The sequence below is a fragment of the Cyanistes caeruleus genome, chromosome 2 (assembly GCF_971803275.1).
Source record: "Cyanistes caeruleus chromosome 2, bCyaCae1.hap1.1, whole genome shotgun sequence".
NCBI lineage: Eukaryota > Metazoa > Chordata > Aves > Passeriformes > Paridae > Cyanistes > Cyanistes caeruleus.
Genome location: NC_141702.1, coordinates 66,105,260 through 66,127,683, shown reverse-complemented (window position 1 = coordinate 66,127,683; position 22,424 = coordinate 66,105,260). Strand labels below are relative to the sequence as shown.

The 22,424-nt window shown below is 38.3% G+C and overlaps 1 protein-coding gene across 24 annotated transcripts in view; it reads right to left on the bottom strand.

Annotated features, from left to right (window-relative positions):
* Positions 1 to 10,626: 10,626 nt before the first annotated feature.
* STXBP5 (syntaxin binding protein 5) overlaps positions 10,627 to 22,424 on the bottom strand; it is a 105,167-nt gene continuing 93,369 nt past the window's right edge. For all 24 annotated transcript variants that reach the window (XM_086877585.1, XM_086877590.1, XM_086877586.1 and 21 more), the window contains 4 exons: positions 20,291 to 20,456; positions 19,438 to 19,549; positions 17,094 to 17,314; positions 10,627 to 16,393 (listed from right to left, as the gene is read on the bottom strand). In XM_086877585.1, the coding sequence (XP_086733711.1) occupies positions 16,352 to 16,393; positions 17,094 to 17,314; positions 19,438 to 19,549; positions 20,291 to 20,456 (541 nt within the window). In that variant the 3' untranslated portion in view covers positions 10,627 to 16,351. The remainder of the gene's footprint in view (positions 16,394 to 17,093; positions 17,315 to 19,437; positions 19,550 to 20,290; positions 20,457 to 22,424) is intronic.

Sequence of the window (22,424 nt, the reverse complement as noted above, 5' to 3'; positions counted from 1 at the left end):
TGCTCTCATTGTCCTCACAATTTGTTGTAGAATTTGAAGAGTTTGAAATAATCACACTCTATCACATCTGCACTTGAAGGGAAACATCTAAAACTTTTTTTTTTTTGGTATTCTAAATGAATTAAAACTAACATGTTGCTACTTCACAGCTGGCAATAATGAATCTTCATCCTTTACATCTTCTACTGGCCAAGGAGCTCCTCCATAATGCACAAAACATGGAAATGAGGCTGGGGTTGCATAGGGACACTGAAATAAAAGCACAAGCAGATTTGTGAGAACATGGTCTGTTACCATGTTAGTAAATGGGATCTGCAACCCAAATAAAATATCTGAGTAGACTGAAGCAAGAATGAAACATGATACTTAAACTCCACTTTTGTCTCAGGGGACAAAATGTGATTTGTTAACACCCACGGTAGCTGTTTGTGGCAGAAATACATCAACGAGTATTGCTCGTATGGAAAGGCAGCAGAACTCCTGTTTCAGCAAAATCTTTTGAGAACAGGTTTTGTCATAAGCTGCTGATATTACACAGTATCATATCCAAGGTGCTGAAAGACATCAATTTTTTTTCTTTGGAACAATTGCCAGAGAAATACCTGATGGGTCAATGGTCTCGCTATGTGGGGGGAAAAATTCATGGGCGTCTTTCGTCAGGAATGCATAAGTAACTATTTGCACTTGTTCATTCTGCAAGAGAAAAATTGTTTGCATGTGAGAAATCATAAATAAGGCACTTTAAATAGTTGATTGTCTACTATCAGAAAAATATCAGTACAAAGGCAGTTTCCAGTAGCTAAGATTTGTAATAGAAAATCAAGCCCTTTGTGCAAAGGGGATTGGATTTAAGGATCTCATCTTCTTTGGTAGAGAAAAATAAGTAAGAACTTTGTCTATTTAGGTGAAACTATACGCTTGATAAAAATTTTATAGGACTTTCATCTAGCTATTAGATTTAGAATGAACCCATTTAAACATTGTTATCCTTATTCTTAGCTGAAATGCTGGATTTTGCTAATGCATGTGGCTGGTTAATGGGGTCACTGCAGTATTGAAAGAATAATCGTCAGAAACAGGGTAAATTGTTTTCTCTGCAGTTTATTGTTAGCATTACTCTTTTGAGATGTACAGCAAACAAAGTTACCTAAATTGCCTTGGAGAACCTCATTGCAAAGTGATAGATTCCAACAATTTAGCTGAAAGGACTGGTTGCCTTTTGGTCTTAGTACATTGCTCTGCAAGCTGCCCCTTCCCCAGTTCAACAGACATTATGGGTTAATCTCTGAATAAAGAGTTACAGTTGTGCTACTTCACCTTCATTACATCACTATGACTATCACTACTTCAAGCAGACTTCCTATATATTTTTTAAAATTTCCCAGGGCAAGAGTAATTATTCAGATTATAATCATGGTTTCCACAAAATGCATTATAGCAACCCTTATGAAGAAGGTTCTATGTAAAATGGAATGAAAAGAGACATACACAGGACTGAATCAAGTCCTGCAGTAAAAACTTAGAGGATATTTCTTCTGGAATGCAGTTATGTAAAAATGACTTCTGATTTCCGACTGAATGGCTTCTTACAATATCCAGTCATATCTGCTTAGTTGTTTGACAGAGATTACTTTTATTGCCTCTTCCCCATGAGATACAGTACGCACCAGTGCCATTTTTGAAGTCTCCTTTCTGTGCAGAACCATTTCTTGCAGCCAGAAAGAGACAAAGACTCCAGCAAGGCCTTTCAGCTCTCCTCTCCCCCTGCCTGGGCTCATGCACTGTAAGGATAGCCTTTCTCTAACATTTTGTGTTGTTGTTGTACCATTTGTAATTTATTGCAAGTATCCAGGGAGGTAAATTGACAGGCAGCTGCATGTTAGGGTGATATTTCTCTCCTGACAACACTAGATGGACCCAGACATAGGAAACAATGTGGTATCATGAGATATTTTTGCTGAATATGACACTTTCAATTGAGCATCTTCAAGACCGCTTCAGCTTTAAAACTGAATTTGCCTGATATAAAAAGGATTTGACATTGACCCTTCACCTGACAGTAATACATTTTTTATCTTTTAATAACATACAGTAATGCTGCTTTGTGATTTCAGGGAACTCTTTGAGTAAACAAATCATATTCATCTCCTAGAGACTAACATGCCTTTCCAGAGTCTATAAAGATGAGAGATAAGCTGAAAGGCAGGCTTGAAAAAGTTTTCAGCCATCTAACAGAATATTTTTAGGAGCACACTGCTGCACCAGTTAGAAATTACTACTTACTTTATTTCTTTTAAGGTACAGTTGTTCATATGATTTCTTGAATTGATTTCTCAATACTGTTTGATGCAAATGTACTGAGGATTTCAAACTGGGTTGTTATGGCAGTTTCTCAGAAAAACAAATGTTATGTGCATATACTGTCTAGCTGCCTATGCTGAGCAAGTTATTTTTGAACTCACACTTCAATTTACAATTTCTCTTAAATTTCACATCACACTAGAAGCAATCCCCTCCAAATTCTGATTCACTCTCTGGTCATCAGCTGTTAGAATGAGAAAAGCAGTCCCACTTGTACCATCACGCCCACACCCCGCGGCAGAAATGCTGAGGCCTGGAGAGTGTTTGGTCTTGGCAGAAATGAGTCAGCATGGGGAAGATCAGTATTACAGTGAAATAAAGCTTTTAGACAGTGCTGCTTTAAAACAGAAAATGAAGACCCTACCAATAATACAACTGAGGACTTTTATTTAAAAGGCATTCTTGCAATGTCCAGGGGACATCAGCCTTGCAGTACGAAACCAACACAGCATCAAATGCTGCATGTACCCCTGGGTCCTCCCAGCAGAGCACAGCACGGACTTCCCTCTAGACCCAATTTTGTGTGACAGCTGCCACTTACAGGGAACTTCATTTGGCAGCTGGTGGTAGGAATGAAATGTGTCCAGAACAGTAGGATGACAAAAAATTAATTAACTGTGGTTTAGCTTGGGAAATTAGCTGGATGAGGGGAAGCAGCAAGATCTGTTTGAAGTTTGAGGAATAGCCTTGGCAAAGTATTTCAGAACACAGAGAGGACACATGAACATATTTGCAAACCAAGAAGAGCTTCCAAATATAAGTTTGGAAGGTGAAGGCAGAAAGACACAAACACACAGAGGACGGAACATCACCCACATATATGTTTCAAAGTTCCTAATGAGACTTTTGAAACTGTGTTCAAACTGGAAAGGAATATTTTTGTGTTGCATAGTGGAGAATAATTACTGACAGATTGAAGTGAATACCACATACATTGTACCATTTATTTTATCAATTGAATTCTATGATTTGTTCCTTATCCTACAGTCTTGTAATAGCATTAAGTGATGATTGTGTGCTAGCATGGGTAATCAGAATGAAAATTAGCCTTTTTCAGTTGAATTAATTGTCTCTATTTATTCTGCTTCCAATTCAGTTTTTAGCCATTATTTGTGGTCTATTTTAAAAAGATTGCATCTCTTCTGCAAAACCACTGTCTTCAGCAAAACCACTGTCAGAAATAAGAGCAGTTTTACGAAAACTGAAATAATGCAATGTTTCTCGTTTCAGTTGGCTGTGCCTTCCATACTTAGTTTTTGGCTTGAAAAGAAAGCCATTATATTCAGATAATAGTTTTCCCAGCCAAAAGCATGCACTCATATGGAAAAGATTGACTGTTAGACTATAGCAAAATCTGTAATCTACACACAATGACATTTTATAATAGCAGCCTAAGCTAAGTAAAGGCATTTTGTTTTTATTAAAAAAAACTCCTGAGAAACCACAGGGCTGATGTCTCTGAATCCAGACCAGCAGCCTAGTACCCCATTGTGCTTTTGACAAAAGCTGATTTGTTCAGTTTCAGAAAAGACTGCGATGGTTGTATCAGTGTTTTTGCAATATGGCAAAGGTTGCTATCTGATACAGCTTTGTCTTGCACAGGAGCTGAGTCCCACAGTTTGTTAAGTGCTTATTACTGATCAACCATAATAATTGCTAAATGACCCAAGGTTCACTTCATTGCCATCAGACCTATGTAAAAAATCCATACTGTTGCTTTCATTATTTGGGGGTAACTTTCATTATTCTGGGGTAAATGTTTTCTCTTGCTCTGCCTCTTGCCCCTCTCTCAGGCAGGCAGTAATCGCAAGTCTGTGTAAAGCAGCCTCTGAAAAGCAAGATTTTCCTGGCAAAAACAAATTAGAAGTGAGTAGGATTATACAGAGTGCAGCATACCCAAGTGTTTGATTTGGTCAGATTTTGGGTGACCCACAGACTGGTGCTACTCTTCCTGTCTCTGGGAGATTTTCTCAGAACTTAACTGAGGTGAAAGGCTATGCATAGATGGTCCTTCTGTTGTACTCTGCTGGTTAGAAACAAATTTAATTTAAAGGGCAATAGCATCAGGTAGAAGACTCAGAGAAGCCAGACCACATCTCACAGATTTCCAGGGATGCCCAGTATTTGCTAAACATGACACTATCCCAGCAAGCAGTTGGAGCAGTGACTTTCCCAACACAGAGCTTTCTCTTCCTGCCATCCTTGGCCCATCCTCTCTACCTTTGAACTCACCAGCTGCCCACAACACTCCTGTGGTGGCAATCCACAGGCTTTTCTTCTTCCCATCCCTCACTTGTCCAAAATACACCCGCACCCTGCCTGGGTTCCAGCAGATCTGGTTAGGACCCCGCCCAGCCCCTCCTGCACTGGAAGTGTTGTTCCCGTTCCCAGTTCCCTCCAAATACTCTCTTCCTTTGTGCCCCAGTCCCTTGTCCCCGTATGTGCATCCTGCCCAGCCCCAGGGGTCACCTCACCTGCACAGAGCAGGGACAACAGCCCTGCAAAGCCCCAGACTCTATACATCCTGTCCTGCTGCCTCTCATTTCTCCTCCTGATGATAGAACAGCATCTTCTTCATGCACCTGATGGGAAAAGGGTGGCTGCTAGTGAAAAGACAAAGTCTTGGAGAAACCTTCCTCTTCCAAAAGGTACCTCCACTCCTGTGGCCCAGTAGCATTTGTTTCCCTGGCACAGAAAGCGAGGAGAACCCTCCCCAGTGAGCTGCCATGCTGATGCACAAAAAAAAATAAAGTATGTGGAGCACAGGTTTTGGGAAAGGTTGTCCTGTACCTTACACAATGGTAGGAAGAGTTAATATAAAAAGTAGCTGAGTGTGTGAATCTTTTAAGTGACTCGATCAAAGCAGAAGCTTCTAGAGACCCATATTTTAGTTATACAGGAACTTTTAATGGGAAGTTTTACTACAGCATATTCTAGTTACTGCATTACTCCCGTGTGCAGAGGAGCAAAGGATAATGCTGTCGGGAAGATCTACAACTTCCCATTTCCTATTCAGTAAATCATCCCATGTAGGAGAACAGGAGTCTGCAATTTCAGTCATTCTTGATGCTCTATAATGTACCAGCACAGCTTTTAATTAAAACTGTAGAGCAGGAAGGGCTTTTATTTCACTCCAGGGCAGGATGGGTGGTAATGATGAGAAGGGGATGACTCTTTGCTTATTAATTTGCAATATTACCACTACCCCTCCTATGAACAGCCATCTGGTGCCTGAGAACAATGGGGCTTATTATTACAGGGCACGTTCGCTACTGAGCCCATGAGACTGTTGTAGATCCCACTCACAGAGACCTGGCAGTGAAGCTCAGAAACCTGGCATACCCAGCCTCATGGGTCTTCAGCCAAAATGTGACACTTTGCTGAAAACTCTGAGAACGAATCAATGAAAAAATCTGCTCCTGTGTCACATGGATTGCCTGCAGGGAGCAAGTGTCCCACGGCACGGCAGACCTGCAGAACAGCAACTGTGAGGCCGAAAGAAAGGGCACTCTGTAGATCAATTTCTTTGCACCAGAGGGTGTTTGCATCTGCAGTGTTCTTTGGACAAATCTGGCCACATACCAGTTCACTGAAGTAAGCTGAAGATCTTACATTAAGAAACAGTGCCAGTTAATTTGGCCTAGAGCAGGGGAGTGTAGGGGTCTTTTCTTAAAGAAAAAGAACTGTAAAAATCAAAGGCTGTATCTTCACATTCAGTTCACAGCCACCTTGGAAACTCCCAGGGGTCAGAACCCCAGTGTGAGAGTCAGAGAAGCCAGCAGGACCACACAAGGGGTACCTGAGTCACCTCCCACCTTCTGCAAAGGACAAGAACCCCACTGACAAGAACATCACTTTGAGGGGGACAGAGATTCTGGTCTGCAGTCAGGGGCCAAGGCTGCAGTGTCAGACTCTGGCTCTCAGTTTCTTGCCACCAATAGAAGAGCCTTGGGGTCAGTGCTCTCCTCACTCCGGCTGCCAGATAAATTTGAGCCAGTCACTCCTGGGCTATCACAAGCCACAGGTTGGCTCCAGGTGTGACTGGAAACACATGGCCCATGTCTGATAGTATCCATATGTAAAGTGATGACTGGGATAACACAGGTCCTTTGGTCAAGCAAATGTCTCCTCAGGCATCGTTTCCAGATGCTCTCTCCAGGTGCTGACAATGGGGCCATGGCCCCATGGGCCCCTTCTTTGTGCCTCTCTTCTAAAGCAAATCCTGTTGTACACATCCCAGGAGAAAGCTCCATGCCAGCACTCACTTAGATACTTTCCTCCAGCTCTGACAAACTCCATCCTACACAACACAACCACAGAGGTCATTTCAGAGACGGCTGTCAGGCTTGTCACCTCCCCCTGTGCTGCCTTCCCTCTTCTTGAGAACAGCAAATGCAAGCAGCTTGTCTCCATGTCCATTGCCTTCTCAGCACCCTGTCTCCTCCAGAGCTATCACTGTTCCTTCTGTGGGATGCCAGGTCTCTCACAATCAGTGGATTATACCAAACACAACCACTGGCTGGATTTTTCGAACAGTCCAACTTCTCTTTTTTTCCATGCTGTTTATGTTAGGGAGCAACTCCCTGTAAATGCACAAACCATTGTGTTTTCTTATTTTAAATTCACTCTTAAAAGACTTTCTTTGGAACAATAGCTACAAAAACATGTCAAGAAGAGAATGGGTGCTGTGCCAACTAGCTCAAGCTTTTCTTGTTTCTGCCTCCTTGCCTCTCTGAGCTGTGCTCCAAATTCTTTTACCAGGCTGAAGCCTATGGGACCACAGGCTCAGATCCACATTTTTCCTATGATTTCACATTGCCTGTAAAAATCAGGTAGTAGACCAAAAATAGTAGCTCAACAATAAAGCAAGACAAGCAACACTCACACTCTAACTGAGAGCAAATGACAACCTTTTAGCTTATACGGCAAATATAAACAAATTTCTTTAACACCTACAGGAAAAAATTTAGGTAATTGCTTCCCATCAGTCCAGTGGGAGAATACAGCAAACCACCATTATTGTCATAGGCTTTGCCTTTTTCCCAGGTTAAATCAAAAGGAGTGGGGTTTTCAGGCTTGAAATTTGCTCTCCAGGATGTGGTAGACAACCAATCCTTGTCACTTTAAACTTTTAAAGACATCTTGATGGTCTGAGTTAAAACTCTCGCTAAACTCTGCATCCACTTCAGCCCTCCCCACTCCTACTATTGAAATATACTGAAATAGTGAAAGGCCTCAGATGCAATGCTCCCCAGGTCCTACATGACAAATCCCAAGAGTTGTGCTGTTCCCTGCAGAGGGCACACAGAGATTTTCTATTGTCCCTTAGGGCTCAATCTGCTAAATACTTTGAAGTAGTTGTGATACTGGTGCCAGAGCCTCATAGCCCCAGCCATATTTAGGTATTCTTCAGTTTTCTTCACTGGAGAAAGTTTGCACTGGTGACTACAACCCACAGGCTACTTGCCAAAACTGCTTCACACAGCATAACGAGACTACTGGAGAGAAAGAAGCTGCTTGCAGAAGAAAGTAAAAAGAGCAAGCAGTTGCACATCAGACATAAAGCCAAACCAACTACTGGCCCTTTAAAAATGAGGGAAAGCTCTAGAAGTCCATGCAACTTCCATGGATCCTGATCTGACTATAAATTATATTTAAAAATGTGTGAAAAACCAAGTTTTCTAAAGGGGTTTAACTGAAACAGTAGGATAAGGAATTAATTACCAGAATGCCTTGAAAAAAAATCTGTGAAGTGGTTGGGAACTCTAAAACCCAACCAGTAACTGCCCTGCTAAAGACAAAATGGGAGGTAAAGTGTCTCTAGGTTCACAGCTAGAACTGACTTTGGATTTAAGCATATTAAAAAGAAAATATGATGCAATGACTTTTTTCTAACCCTTTCAAATTTAAAAAAGGAAAACACAGAAGTTCTTCCTTCTATAAATCAAGTTCTGACATACATCTTGAACAACAGACACATGCATACTCAGTCTGAAGACAGCAACTCTAAGGAAGAGAAGTCTCATGATACCTTGGACCACTGTGCTGCATCCTTGGAGATCCTGGAAGAAAAAGCACCACAGTCAGTAGGTGACACTAACACTCAGGTAAAAAGCACTTAACTCAAGTGATGCTAAGAGAGTTGCAGGTGCACAAGAGAATTAGGGGATACCAGCTTGAAATTGTTTTCTCTTCACTCTGTCATGGGAGACTGCATTTCACATCATTCTTTCCAGGAGGGTCTTGCACCACAGAAACCAGAATTATATAAAATTTCTCATTAGGTCTGCTTAATTAGGCAGAGGAGTTCATAAACTTATCAAAACATAAGTACAGTCTGACATTTTGATTACAAACCCCTTCAAACACTCAATTCTCTATCAAGCCCTGCTCACACTGAGACTGCAGCAGCACACAAAAGTGCAGTTACCTGCTCCAAAATACATCAACTTTTCCATTTTTATCTTGACTGGCTTTGCCACAGTCCTTCATCAGCCCTTCTGAGCAGTGTTGGAATCAAAGAGTTCTAAAGGAATTTCTGAGGCTCAAGGAGTGTTCCCCAGGTCTCAGCAGGGGCAGTGGGGGTGGGTAGAGCTTCCTCCTTCCGAGCAGCCTGTGCACAAGCCTCAGCCCAGATTGTCTCCTGTGGCTGGAAAGTACAGAAAACTGTTTGCTACAGCAAGTGAGCAGAGCTCTGCTACTATAATGAGTTGCATATGCAAGCCCCCAAGCCCTCACTGAGGGAGCATTAATTACACATTTTGAAAAATCAGCCAGCAAACTCGGAGATGAGCAATTGGTGCTTGCTGCCTTCCTGCTCTTGCGGGTTTACCTCGGTGCAGGACTGGGGGGGAAAACATCCCATTTCCTCAGACCAGGCTGGGATACCTCCTTTTCTCCTGAGGGAGGAAGTACACAGTGCCTCTTGCTTGCTGACCCAAGGCCAAGGGAGCAGTCCAGGTACACAAGGAAGGAGGAGAGAGCAGGCAAAAACTTGGGGATACCACTGAGCACCCACTGGCCAGTGGGCAACAAGGAGGGGCTGGTTCAGTGATCCTGCCGGGATGAAATTCCCAATAAAAAAATCTGAGTAAGAAAAGTGCTGATGGGCATATAATCATATGTCTGCAGGTCTTAAATGCATTTAATTTACAGTACATTGGAACCAAAACTGTTGAAACACATGATGTGCAAAGGAACCCCATTCTTAATATAGGTCTCATCAAATCCTGAGTTTCACTAAATGAAAATGCTTCAATTTGCAACCTCTGGCACTCCCCTCTTGTCAGTCCATTGATCTGTGCAGTCCTACAGTATCCATAGGGAGGAAGCTACCTCTACTGTAGCTTTTTTACTTTTATTGGAGACTAGCAGACCTAGCAACTAGCTGCAGGCACTGTGACAGCTCCAAATACCTTGAATCCAATTAAACTGAAGATAAAATAATTTTTTCATCCCAATGCATTATGCTTTTTATAACTCTATGCACTGCAGAGCTTCCAGTTCATTACATGTAACCATCAGATATTCAAGAAAAAACAAAACAAGAAGTCTGGAACTAGCAGACTTTTCCCACAGATGAAACTGTATTCTCACATATTAAAAACAACCAACAGTGAAATATTTTGCTATTTGACATCAAGAGATTCCAAAAATTTCTCCAAGGTACAGCAATTTCACTTCTCAGATTTACTGCCCAAGCCTCTCTTCGGATTCATTATTTCCCCACCATTGAGAGTATGTTTACAAAGCCAGGTTGTTTGTAGTTCCCTCTCTCCCCAACAGCAAAAGACAGCAAATTTAATAAGACTGCAAGCTAGAAACTGGTCTGTGGCAAAGCTGAGCCTCAATCCAAGAAAATAATACATCTCCTGTACTGTAAACGTGGTAAAGAAAAAAAACAACAGTTTCATCTCTTCTCCCCTTACACACCAGATTCTTCATTTAACAGACACTGACAAAATGCAGCTACAGAAAATACTTTGCTTTATGAAGTCTCTACAATGAGCGACCTTAACTTTTCTGGTAACTTAAAAAGATAACAGGACTTCACATTGGCACCATCAATATACACATTTCAGAACACTTTAGACAGGCTTGGGGACATCACTGCAGATGAACCATTTCACACCTCTCTGGGTCCTTCAGGGCTACTCCTCCTCAGCCAGGCTGCTCTGCTTGTTAGAAAGCACAACTCACACCTTCCTGCTGCTCCAGCCAGCAGAAAAACAACTGGTCGGGAAGAAAAGGAGTAAGCTACACTCGTTTCAGGAGAGAATTGAATAGTTTATTTTGCCCAATCAAGAGCCCTTCAGCATAATGACACATTCATATACACATATATGAACATTTTTTTCTGAAACATTAATGTATAATACATTTTAAATTTAAAATACCAGCTTCACAGGTATTTTTATTTACAAAAATATTCCATACTTAATTTTTTAACTTCATTATGATGACATAGTTCAGTCCAAGTACATGTAAGTAAAATAACTCTATGCAATCTAACATAGTTGAGTTTGTAACAGTACAGTTTGCAGTTCATATGAAACTATATTTGTAGACAGATGGATTTGCAACCCTACCTAAAAAATGCATATTCCAGTAATCATCCTCAGGAGAGCTAGTGGGGCTCAGCAAGACTTAACTGAAGAATAAATTGCAATGAACATAAGGGAAAAAGAAAACACACGTGTACACACTAACATATACAGAAACAAGAACTGCTACACATCAAGCATGCTTACCCAGGAGTGGGCAATGTTAGAAAAATTTACGGATGTATTTTTTTTTCCCCATGGTGCTGGTACAATAAAACAGCAGCATAACTAGAAAGCAGCATGTTTTCCTAGTTCTAACCACTACAGATAGCAGAGCTCAGGTCTAAAATAACACAGTACTGCTTATTTACAATTCTGTTTTAAAAGGGAATATTTAAAACATGTTCCCACCCCTCTCCCTTTCCATTACTTATGACTGAATGGTAGTGGTAATCCACATACAACTCCTTACATGTTTTCAACTGAAACAGTTTAACTTCTAGTTATTTGCCTGGTAATATGGTACTAACAGAAAGAAATACAAGTGTCAAAGTAACCTACAGCTGTAGGTTAGCTTAAATGTTTCTAGGCGCACATGGAACTACTAAAAGAAATACTGATTGACATCTTTCATTTGATTGTTTGGTGGTTTTGCCTCATTTCTCTTCTTCCTCCTTTTCCACTTTTTAAAAATTAAGACCTTTAAATTAAGACATCTTTAAGTCTAAACTTTATAAGGTGCAAAAGAACCCAGAAACAGTACACTCATCGGACTTGAAACAGTATAAAGGTAGATATATAGCACAGATTTCGAAGGGGCTTAAGAGGATGAAATCGGCCCAGGTTAGCTTTTCAATGAAAACTGAAGTAAAATTGGCTTAATTAATTCACCTACACTACACCCTTTTCCCCCCAATTCTGTTCACTTCCACCCCTCAAGCATCATGTTGTGGTAATAGCAAAGTTATAAACATCCACCCGAAAAGACTCAAATCAATTATCCAGGAAATTGGCTGGCATGAGGGAAGATTCAAGTGACAAGCTGCCCTTCTACCTGGAGAAGGAGGCAAGGCACTTCAGTCCTTCCCTCCCACACCAGACTCTGTCTGCAGTCAGTGACTGCCCAGACATGTTAAACCACAAGCAGAAAGTAGAGAGCACTTCAGCCACAGGCTCTTAAGTTTTCCAACACGTTTCGGATACAAAACACCCCAACAAAACAAACCCTCATAAAAAACCAACCCTGATTTACATGTAAAGAGCTGATGTATAATCAAAGAACACAGATTACTCAAAAAAAAAAAATAAAATGTTTATTGGACAAACCTCACTTCAGTTTTGGAGAATTTTAAAAGTCCAAGAAATAGAGCTGAAAAAAGTCTCTCGTGTATACCAGAAAAAAACCCCAGACCACAGAAAACCAGTCAGCCATGGACTGAAGCTATAGAGAAAACTTTAAGATTAGGCTAGTTCCCTATCTTCTTGGCTCCATACTTGGAGAACTGTTCAAGGGTGTTCATAATGGGAGGTAAAAATAACTGATTATTTTCTGCAAAGCAAAATGGGCTATTTATTTTCATTGCTTAGTAATTGTATCATCTCGATATGAGATATGAATGTATTCATAAGCTTAAAACAACTTCTATGGATAATATACATACTTTAAGTACTTTGACTTAAAACTTGAACGTAAGTCTTTTTAAAATTAAAGGTAGAAGTGTACATATAAAAATTATTTAAAACTAAAAGTATATTCTTAAGCAGTATGTATAAATATAACAGATTTCTTTTGTATTATCTAGTAACAAATGTGAAAGTGTTGCATTAATTTATAAACTGAATGCTGACACAGAATATGTGCCTTTCATTAGATTCTCTATTGTATATACATATTTTGCTAAGAAAACACACATTCTAAATAAATCACATAATTAGCAAAGGTGCCTGAAAGTAATCTGTTCTAAAGTCTTTATTGAACATGTGTGTTTATATACAAATAATGAACCTGAACTGCACAAATGCAGAAACAAAATTAAGGAATAAAATACCATGACTGAATTAAAGTGCAGGAAAAATTCAAGTTTAAAAGTTCAGGTAAGATCAGTGCCATTAATTAAGCAAAAAAGAAAAAAACAAAAGAAAGAAAGAAAGAAACAAGAATTCCCACCCTTCCAAAAAAAACCCCAAACCAAAGCACCACCAAGAAAAAAAAAACAAAACAAAAAAAAATCCAAACGAAAACATAGAAAGGAAAATATAAGGAAAACTAAAAGGAATAAAAAAAGAAAATGAACTTGCTTCCAAAAATCCTCCTTTGGATGTAGCTTTCCAGTATCACCTGCCATTCAAGGACCACCTCAGGCACAAAAACTTTGCATAAAGACAGACAAGGAACACAGCTATATATTACTATACTTTATAACTGACTGTTTGCTGAAGAACAAATCACTGGAGATGCCTGTGGTGTAACACTTTCAGACTGATTTGGAATACAGACATATTTACACATACCAGGATTCAAAAGTTACGATTTGGCAGGACTAAGGTGAAGAAAAGCTTCTTCAGTTTGCAGTTCCTAATGAGACACACTACATATAAACAGATAGGTAGCAGCAGGTAGTTTCTTACTTTCATTAAAAAAAAAAGTAATAGCTCAATTGTATTTTATAGTTTTCCAGACACTCTAAAAAATTTCACACAACTAAAATGCTAGTGAAAAAACCAGGGGTGCTTCCCTGCAAGGATTTCAATACACTTTGCTGTACAAAAGGTGCACCACCAATAGCACAGTAAGATGCAATGATGTACGTGTGATCACCTTCCTTCCACTGGGAAGGAGAAAGTAACATTTTAGACTAAAATTGTACATAGCCCCTTTTATTGACCAAGAACCATTTGTGTATTTATCTCTTGAGCAATCATGCCGTTAGTCTTCTTATCTAGAAGCATGCCCTGAACATAAGCAACAGAAGAGATTCAACTACGATAGACTCTGTAACACCAAATAAGCCACTGCTCTTCTGGTACTGGCAGATGGTCTCTCACTGCCTCTTATTATTTTGCTTGCTGGTGGTTGTCAAATGTGTCTTGATGAGAAAGTTAAGTATGCTTTCCTTTCAAGCCAAGATCATCTTCCATTGAAAGATACCATAATTTGTTGAAGAATACTTTTACAATCCTCTCCCCCAGAGCCTAACCAGATTAATTTCCCAGGATTCTGTTGTCCTGAAACGTACTTTATCTTCACCAGGTCAAATAATAATGAGTCATCTCAATTTATAATGTGAGACAAGGAAGGGGACAAGTGTCAGGTAGGGTGGGTTTGTTTGGGTGTGCTATGGGTAGTGGTTTATCTTGTTTTCTTCTATCTGGGTGTCTCACAAAATGGTGTTAAATATGCACTAATTAGAAACTAAAAAGCAAATTAACATGCAGAGGCAAATATTGCATGGCAAACTGAGTTAAGTAAATCAAGTAAACATTGCCTCAGTAGTTATGGGACATAGGAATCAAAATATCATAGTACTGATTATTTGAATTGTCACATTCTCATTTTTTAAGTCCTTTGAGCAGTGTGCATAGTAGGGCATGCCCTTGTACTGGCAACACAATTCAATTGTCTTTTTTAATTAAATGTTGCTATACATAAAGTGAGAAAATTTATCAGTTTGTGCTTCAAAGCCCAGACATATTTGCCTGTCATTTGAAAAGTGATTTAAGAACCATAACTATCTTCAATATTTTGCATCCTTGAGGTGATTTGTAAGGTTGCCTTATCTGTGTGCCTTCAACATCACTTCACAATACAAATATAACCCAGGTTTTGCTTCGGGAACATTCAGAAAGTTTGTGAAAAAAGTACACAAAATGCAAAGCTTGGAGAAGCAAACCCAAGCGATTAATTTCAGACAATGTAGACCTATCAGCTTCTAAGTACTCCCTTTTGTAAAACAAAATCAGTCAATAACTATTCCTACTTTGAGGAAAAAGGTCTAAAGGAATTTTTGAAATGCAAGCATTTATTTTAAGGAAACCTCTCTTTTAAAAAGAGCCTTGCTCATTCACACTGATACAGCTTTAGTGCAGTAGCCATTAACAAGTTAGCTCAGCTGTATTATTTACCTTGCCCAAACTGAACATTATTTCAGCAATTCCTGAAGTTTTTGTGCACACTTTGCCACTGCTTACGATGAAAACATCGCTTTAGAGACTAAATCCAAACTTTAGGACAACTGCCTTTAGTGCTGGGTGGGGCTGAGATAGGTACTTGTAAAATAGCACTACTGGCAGAACCTGGAGATTTTCTGAACAACATACTGACAATTGTTAAGCATTAGATGCTTGCTTGCCATTATTCATGCATCAGAACTTCCATGGTGTGTAAAACTTTGAAAACCTGAGTCCAAGGTTATCCGATTTCATAGTAAAGGACTAAAGGGGCATCTAGAACTTAAGTCTTGAGCAAAACTATCTCAGATATTTTAATTAATGGCTGTAAAGATACATTCTGTTAAACATCTGTAAAAACTCACGGCATGAATGGAACCCACAGCCAATTCTAAATGTTACACAACCTGAACCAATAACTATTTTTGGCAAAAATAACATTTAACTGAACAGAAGTTGAAGAATTCTTACCACAAGGAAGATGTTACCACATTTCACATTGCACAGCCATAACACAAATGAAAACTCCCAGCATGACACATTCCAGCCATATTATTCACTTGACTTTTTTAATGCAAAAATTACGTGTTCTTTTGCTTTTCACGTCACAGAATATGATGTGAATACAAGAATACTAGATCAGGGGTCCAAGAAAAGACTATGCACAGGTCAACTATGTATACAATTTTCAATAAGAAATCTTCCAAGCTTCCAACTTTTCAAATGAAAGAAGTGACAGCAAACTTCAAATCTTCTTCAACAATAATGGTAAATATAGTGAGTCCTAGAGAGGGTAATTGTAAGTCAGCTACTGTCCAGCAAGACAAACAACTTGATTCCAGCTCTTGGACCCCTGATTTATTGCCTCTCCTTACAGGAGGGTATAACACTGGCAGCAATTACAATAGCACAAAAACTTTTGGCATATGAAATATTAACACAGGATTGACCCTGCATTGCCCCTGCCCATCTCATCACGATTTCCCTTTACTCTCTTTTCCATGTGTTCCAGTTACATTTTCTTTTCCAACCTTATGCTAACCAACAGCTAAGAAACACTCAAGTTTCTTTTTCTTTTGTGTGTGTGTTTCTTAGATATAAAGCTCCTCAGTTAAAGCCAGGACTGAGGTAAAACAGTGTGTCATTTGTGCTAGGAAACAACAGTATCCGATGGTGAATACTCCTTTAAATTTCACTGGTCCTGCCAAAATTAATGAAAAAAACAGGATTTTTTTTTTTTCATCAGGACAAAATTAAACAGATGTGATTGATGAGAGTCATCAGAATTGGTACCACTTCTTGTCTTTGTACTTCAACATCATCTAGAAAAGCAAAAAAACCTCTAATTACTGTTTCTGTAATGTACCAAAATGTACAATGACACAAACAAATAATATGCTTACAAAGCAGCAGGAGAAAAGGGTTTTAGCAAGGCTGCTTAAAATTGCAAACACATTACTAAGCATTGAGTGTTTAGCATGATGAATTTTCTAATGGTAGCATCATTGCTGGTGGTCTAGCCTCAGAAAACGACATTTTTGGGAGAATGGGGAGGTTGCACAGGAGCTTGGGGTGTGGAAAGAAGTCAGCATGAAAATGGATGAGAACAGCCATTCCATGGTAGATACTGAGGGAAAAAACTGAACTCGCACTCAAAGGGTTTGCATACAACCGGATCTTTCTTAAGGACAGCAGGAATCTGACATAAAGCATTACTCTTCTTATTAATTCAGCGACAATAAGTAACGTTTTCAGTAATGGGGATTGAGTTGCACACTTAGAAGCTTACATGCCACTCCAGCAGACTGCATGCTCTAGAGCAATGTGCCATGAGACAAAGTTGTTTACAATTAGTATTTAATTGTTAGGAGTAACAAGTGATGGATGAAAGGCAAGTATCCTTTATCAATGATACTGCATGCCCTTTAGATACCTCTGGCATGCAAAGGCATGTTAGCTCATTCACTTGCAGAAATCACATTTATCTGACAACCAGTTTAATGTTCAGTTTAGCATACTCACCTCATGAGCGTGTTTTGAGAAAGAATCAGCACTGTAAAGCATTGCTGCAGTTTTTTCTTCCAGTTCTCCCAGTTTCTGTCCTCTTTCATCCAGTGCCAACCGGGCTCGTGCCAGTTCACCAACTACACCGGATGCTGCTCCTTTGACACCTTCGATACCCCCAGGTCCTGGAATATGCTGGGCAAGACTCCTTGATGCCTTCCCAGATGCTGATTCTCCAACTGGAGGCATTTGCAAAAGCAGCAAATACAGAATAGTAAGTTTTTCTGTCATTATGATGTAAATATCACTGAAACTAGATCTTTAATTTCTTAGTATGGAGACCAAACAGCTACTTGTAGGTATGACTGTGAGCAACACTCACTTCTCCACATTGGTAGATGTTGCTACATTAGAACTGAGACATTCAAACATATTTTCAAGTTTTCAGGCAGGTTATAAAATTGTAAGCTCTTCATAGCTCAGATATGAAATCAGAATTCTGATGTTCATCAATAGAATTGTTAAAAAACACTTCACCAGCCAGTACAGCTTATTTCATGTGGAATGTGTGCTGAGTTCAACAGACACAGCAAGGTTTTGAAAATGAAAGCTGTGGTTAGTTCTGGAAGTGCTCTGCTGGAATGTTAGCCAGCCAGCCTGATTCCAACAGCAGAAGTTTCTTTTGATGTAAGTTCAATTTTACATGCAGACACCTGAAGATCAGGTGTCTGTGCTGTCATTATTGTAAAAACCCTTGCAAAACAAAAACAAAAAAATCCCAAAAACAAACAAACAAAGTAAAAAGACAGCATGGCTGTAAGAATAAATCAGCACAAATAGTCAGTTGAACAGCTCCAGACTCCAGTGATGGCACTGACTGCATCGACTTTGCTCTTAATGGGACATCAGCCACCCAGTAAAATCTAGACACTTGATGTGCCAATCCCATGCAGAATTGTACAGACTAAAGAAATCTGAGTACAATGAAATATGGTTTGAATATTTTCTTTTTACCTCTAGGAAAAATAATATTAACTGGTTAAATACGTTTTGATGCAGTATTTCAAGACTCTCTGATTTGATTTTATGCTTCTATTAAGAATGATTTACATTTAAATTAATACTATAAACACCTTTCTGTGAATTCCCAAAATAAGAAAGAGAAATATTTTCACTTATTACAGATTCTGCTGTGACCCTCATGGTATATGTGGCTACTTTAAAGATAGTCTTAAATGTCTTTTGAATTATCACTGAACTCTCTGTCAGGATACAATTCATTAAGTTTTTTTTTCTTCCTTTCAATACTACTTTCCTTCTAAAGATCCAAGCAAAAACTTAATGGTATTGAAACTTGAAATGATATAAAGATATAGCTTCTAAAGTTACAAGGTATTCTTCCACTGTCTCAGTCATATTAAATTATAATTTGTGCACATAGATTTCTCTACTAGAATACTTGACCAACCTTCCATAGTATTACATATGTGTGTGTATATATATATATATATATATAAAAAATACCCAAAGAAGAAACCTGACCCGAAGAAGTGACCTCTAAATATCTAAATATCTGATATTTCCTCAGAATGTGCAACCACAAGTAATAAAGTCTAATTTTTATTCTGTAGAGATCAAAAGAACCACCATAAAAGAAAGAACTAGCAAGGCACCTTGTCCATTTTGATAGATACATTTCATGTTAATAAGAAAAAGGTTCTTAAAAATAAGCTTGCATACTATGGTGTTGCATCTAGAAAATACCTAAATAAATAAAAGGAAGCTATTTTCCTTAAACATATTAAAGTGCTAAATGTCACCATAGTAAAAAAAAAAATAAAAAAAAAATTATAAAGCAATGAAAATTTTGCCAAATCTAAATTTTACTGTCCTATAAACAAAAGACTGAATTAAAATATCAAACAGTTCTGTCCTTGCTGTTATTCCTAAGGCATCTCTGCACAAGTAAAACAAGGAAAATCTGGCAAATAACTGAAGTAGAGTTAAGTTTTAATTTTCTCACTGTCCAGAACAGAATTCTCCAAAAGCAGTCCCTTTCAGTTTACCAGTATAAATAGAATCATGGTCAGTACTATAGGCTTCAAAAAGATCAATAAAAATAAGATTATAAAACAAGAAATGGAATAACTTATCTAGTGCTGAATAAATGAGCTAAAATAATCTGTGAAAAAAAACATACCAAGTTTTTCTGACCTTGGTGGTAAGGCAGAAACACAAAATCTATGAAAAAAAGTATTTGTCACTCCCTATTTTACTTTCCTCTTCACAAAGGTAACATTCTATCAACACAGGTAATACATTTATCAAGGATCACTGACTTAAATAACAATTAATAACTTACAGAGTTCTTCTCTGTCAAGTGACTGTGCCCCACCTCCGAACAGGCCTTTAAAGAACCCCCTGTTTGGTGCTTCTGGTGTTTCTACAGGAGTGAAGAGCTCACCCAACATTTCCTTTGCAATGAAAAAGAGACGTAACAAGGCAGAAATTATTAAAAAGAATGGAACATTCTTTCATTTTCATGATTTATTTAATGGATTTGAATTTCAAAATGAATATGCTTTAATGGGCATCTGCTTTTGCAAGGTGATGTAGGAAATGGAAAAATAAATACATTTTAAGAAATTTGTCCAAAACATCTGCTTCTGATGGTTGCAAGCTTAGAGCTCATGGAATTCAGAAGCAAAGAAATGCATTCAAGTAAAGCTAACTTGCCCCGCAACAACTTGGACAAGACTCCTGACTTTGTTCTATTGAAACTCTAGCTACAAATACTTATATCCACGGAGCAGTATGAAAGTACAGCCTGCAACTCTGCTATTTCATTATTCTATACAACCACCAAGCTGAAGCATGACTGAGAAGTTGTTAATACCCCTGAGACTTAATAGCTTCCTTCAAATATCCTGAGTTAGCATTCCCCACTTGTGTCAGCATGCGTCAATTGATCAAGGGAATTTTAACCGCATGCTAAAAGGAAATTTCCTGTTGAACAAAACGAAATTAAGCAAGAAACTGATTCAGCTACAATAGCATGGATGAAACAAAAATTTAATGTGAAATGCTTCATGCAGAATCAGAGTTTACAGTGAAGGAAAACAAAAGGGGAAAAAATATATCAAAGCACAAAAGCCTAAATGCTCAGCTCAGAACGCATCTAAGAAAAACGTGATTTTTTAAAAAGAGTTCTATACCTGAAGATTTTCACATGTTTCCTGGCTGTAGGTGAGCCTCTGTATTTCAGTTGGTGAGACAAGATACAGTGCTTGTCCATTATTGGTGAAGCAGAATGTTCTGGCTATCCTCATATTGGTGAGTGGCAGGTAATATACATCCAACAATGGCCTTAAACTTGGCAAACTTAAGGAAAATAATTAAAAAGCCCATTAAATATAGCAGAAATGTCAATTATTGATCAAATGGCTCATTCTTAAATTGCAATACATATTTATTTCTCCTTTTAATTTAATTTAAATTTAATTTTCTTTTTTTAATTTATTTAATTTTTCATTTAATGACATTACAGAATCTCAAAACATCAGATTTTTCAAGGTAGCTCCTCAAAAGTGAAATTTAAACATCTGCATCACAGATGCATTTAAAAGCATTTTTTTAAATGTTAGTCTGAGCATATAAATCACAAATTCACTATTTTAGTTAGTGAATTAGGCATTACTTAATAATTACCAAGGCATTTTGATAAGTATCTACCAAGAGTTTACTTAATTTTTAATTAAACATCCTGTCTCTTCTCTTGGGTTAATAATTTCTCCTTGACTAAAAAAAAAAGTCTAAAAGAAAGACCTCTCCTTGAGAAAATGTAGAAATATGAGTGTGCTGACAAAGGAAAGCAGAACACAGTAGCCTCAATCAATCTTATGAATTAAGTCTCCCTTTTATCTCCTGACTAGATATTGAAGGGAAAGTCCTCTTAGAGCAAAGTTTTCTTACCTTGTATTTACTGATTCTGTACATGTAACTGCAGAACTTACTGTATCAATCTACTAAAGAACAGCCAGCACACTTGGGCTAGAATAATATTCCCCTACCAAACATTCCTCTCCCTCAATGTGACAATAAGTGCAAGTAAGAAAAGACAAAACACCTAATTTCTTGACAAGTAGAACCAAAAATAAACCACTGTTTCAAACAATCCCTGTGAAATTCTTTTAAAAAAATTACAAAAGTTGTTAGCTGTCAATGTCCCAATAATACAACAAACAGCTTCTGCTGCAGACACCATCTGCATAAGGTTATTAATTCTAGACACTAAAAAAGCAGCAAAGGGGCAAACTGAAGTTACACCCAGAGAAAGATGCAGTAACCAGAACAGTATCAGGTTGCTTTTTCTTTTTCTTTGTTTTTTCTTTTTCTGCATGATGCTGTGATTGCCTTTGGAGGCAAATTTTAAAAATGAGAAATAACAAGCAATATTCTCTTGTAAGCATATCACCCAGATATGACACCTCTGCCACGCATGTATCCAAAATAAGAATATTCCTAAGAGAGTCAGTAACAGGGAAGTGTTTTGCTTCAGATCAATGGGAGCATAAAACATTCTTACTGCTTCAAAGCACAAAAACATTAGATCAAACAGGACAAGCATGACATCCATGAGAGCCTTTTCATAATTTCTGTTACAGGTTTGTCTGTTACTAAGGCCTATCTGGATTTATATCAGTAGTTAAGTATCAGGGCATCTTGGGTATGATGCAGTGCTTTGACAACTCTACACAAACTGCACGTAAGGCCCACTCCCCAGCAGCAACTTAGGCTTACAAAATGGAGCTCAGCGTTGGAGTCCAACTTCCCCACACAAGGTAACTATTCAGCATTTATAACTTAGCACAAATGCTGAGTTCATTAGAAAACAATGTGAATCCTGAAGAAGACAGGATTTGTTTCACTATATGTTATCTGAACATTACTAAGTTTAGTTTCAATTGGGAAAAACAATACTGTTTGCCCTGCAAGGTGAACAGCATTTTTTAGAGATGTTTAGGATACATAAAACATGGGATATACAGCAATGGAGTTACAGACTTACATACTACATTAAAAAACAAGTTTTGATTGTATTAGTTTTAGTTTTACTTCTAACAACTTGCTAAAGAAATACTTTTTTATAGAATTTTCCAAGCTGAAAGGTTCCTTTGGTAACCTTAAAAATAATCTTTTAGGAACTTTACTGGCACAATGTTGTAGGGCCATGTTCCACATTCATCTTATCATTAGGCCACAACCAAACTGCAGGTACAAGGGTGTAAGTATGTACACACTTCTGGTTTAGAATAAAATAGCAGTTAGAAACATTTAAGATAAAGGATA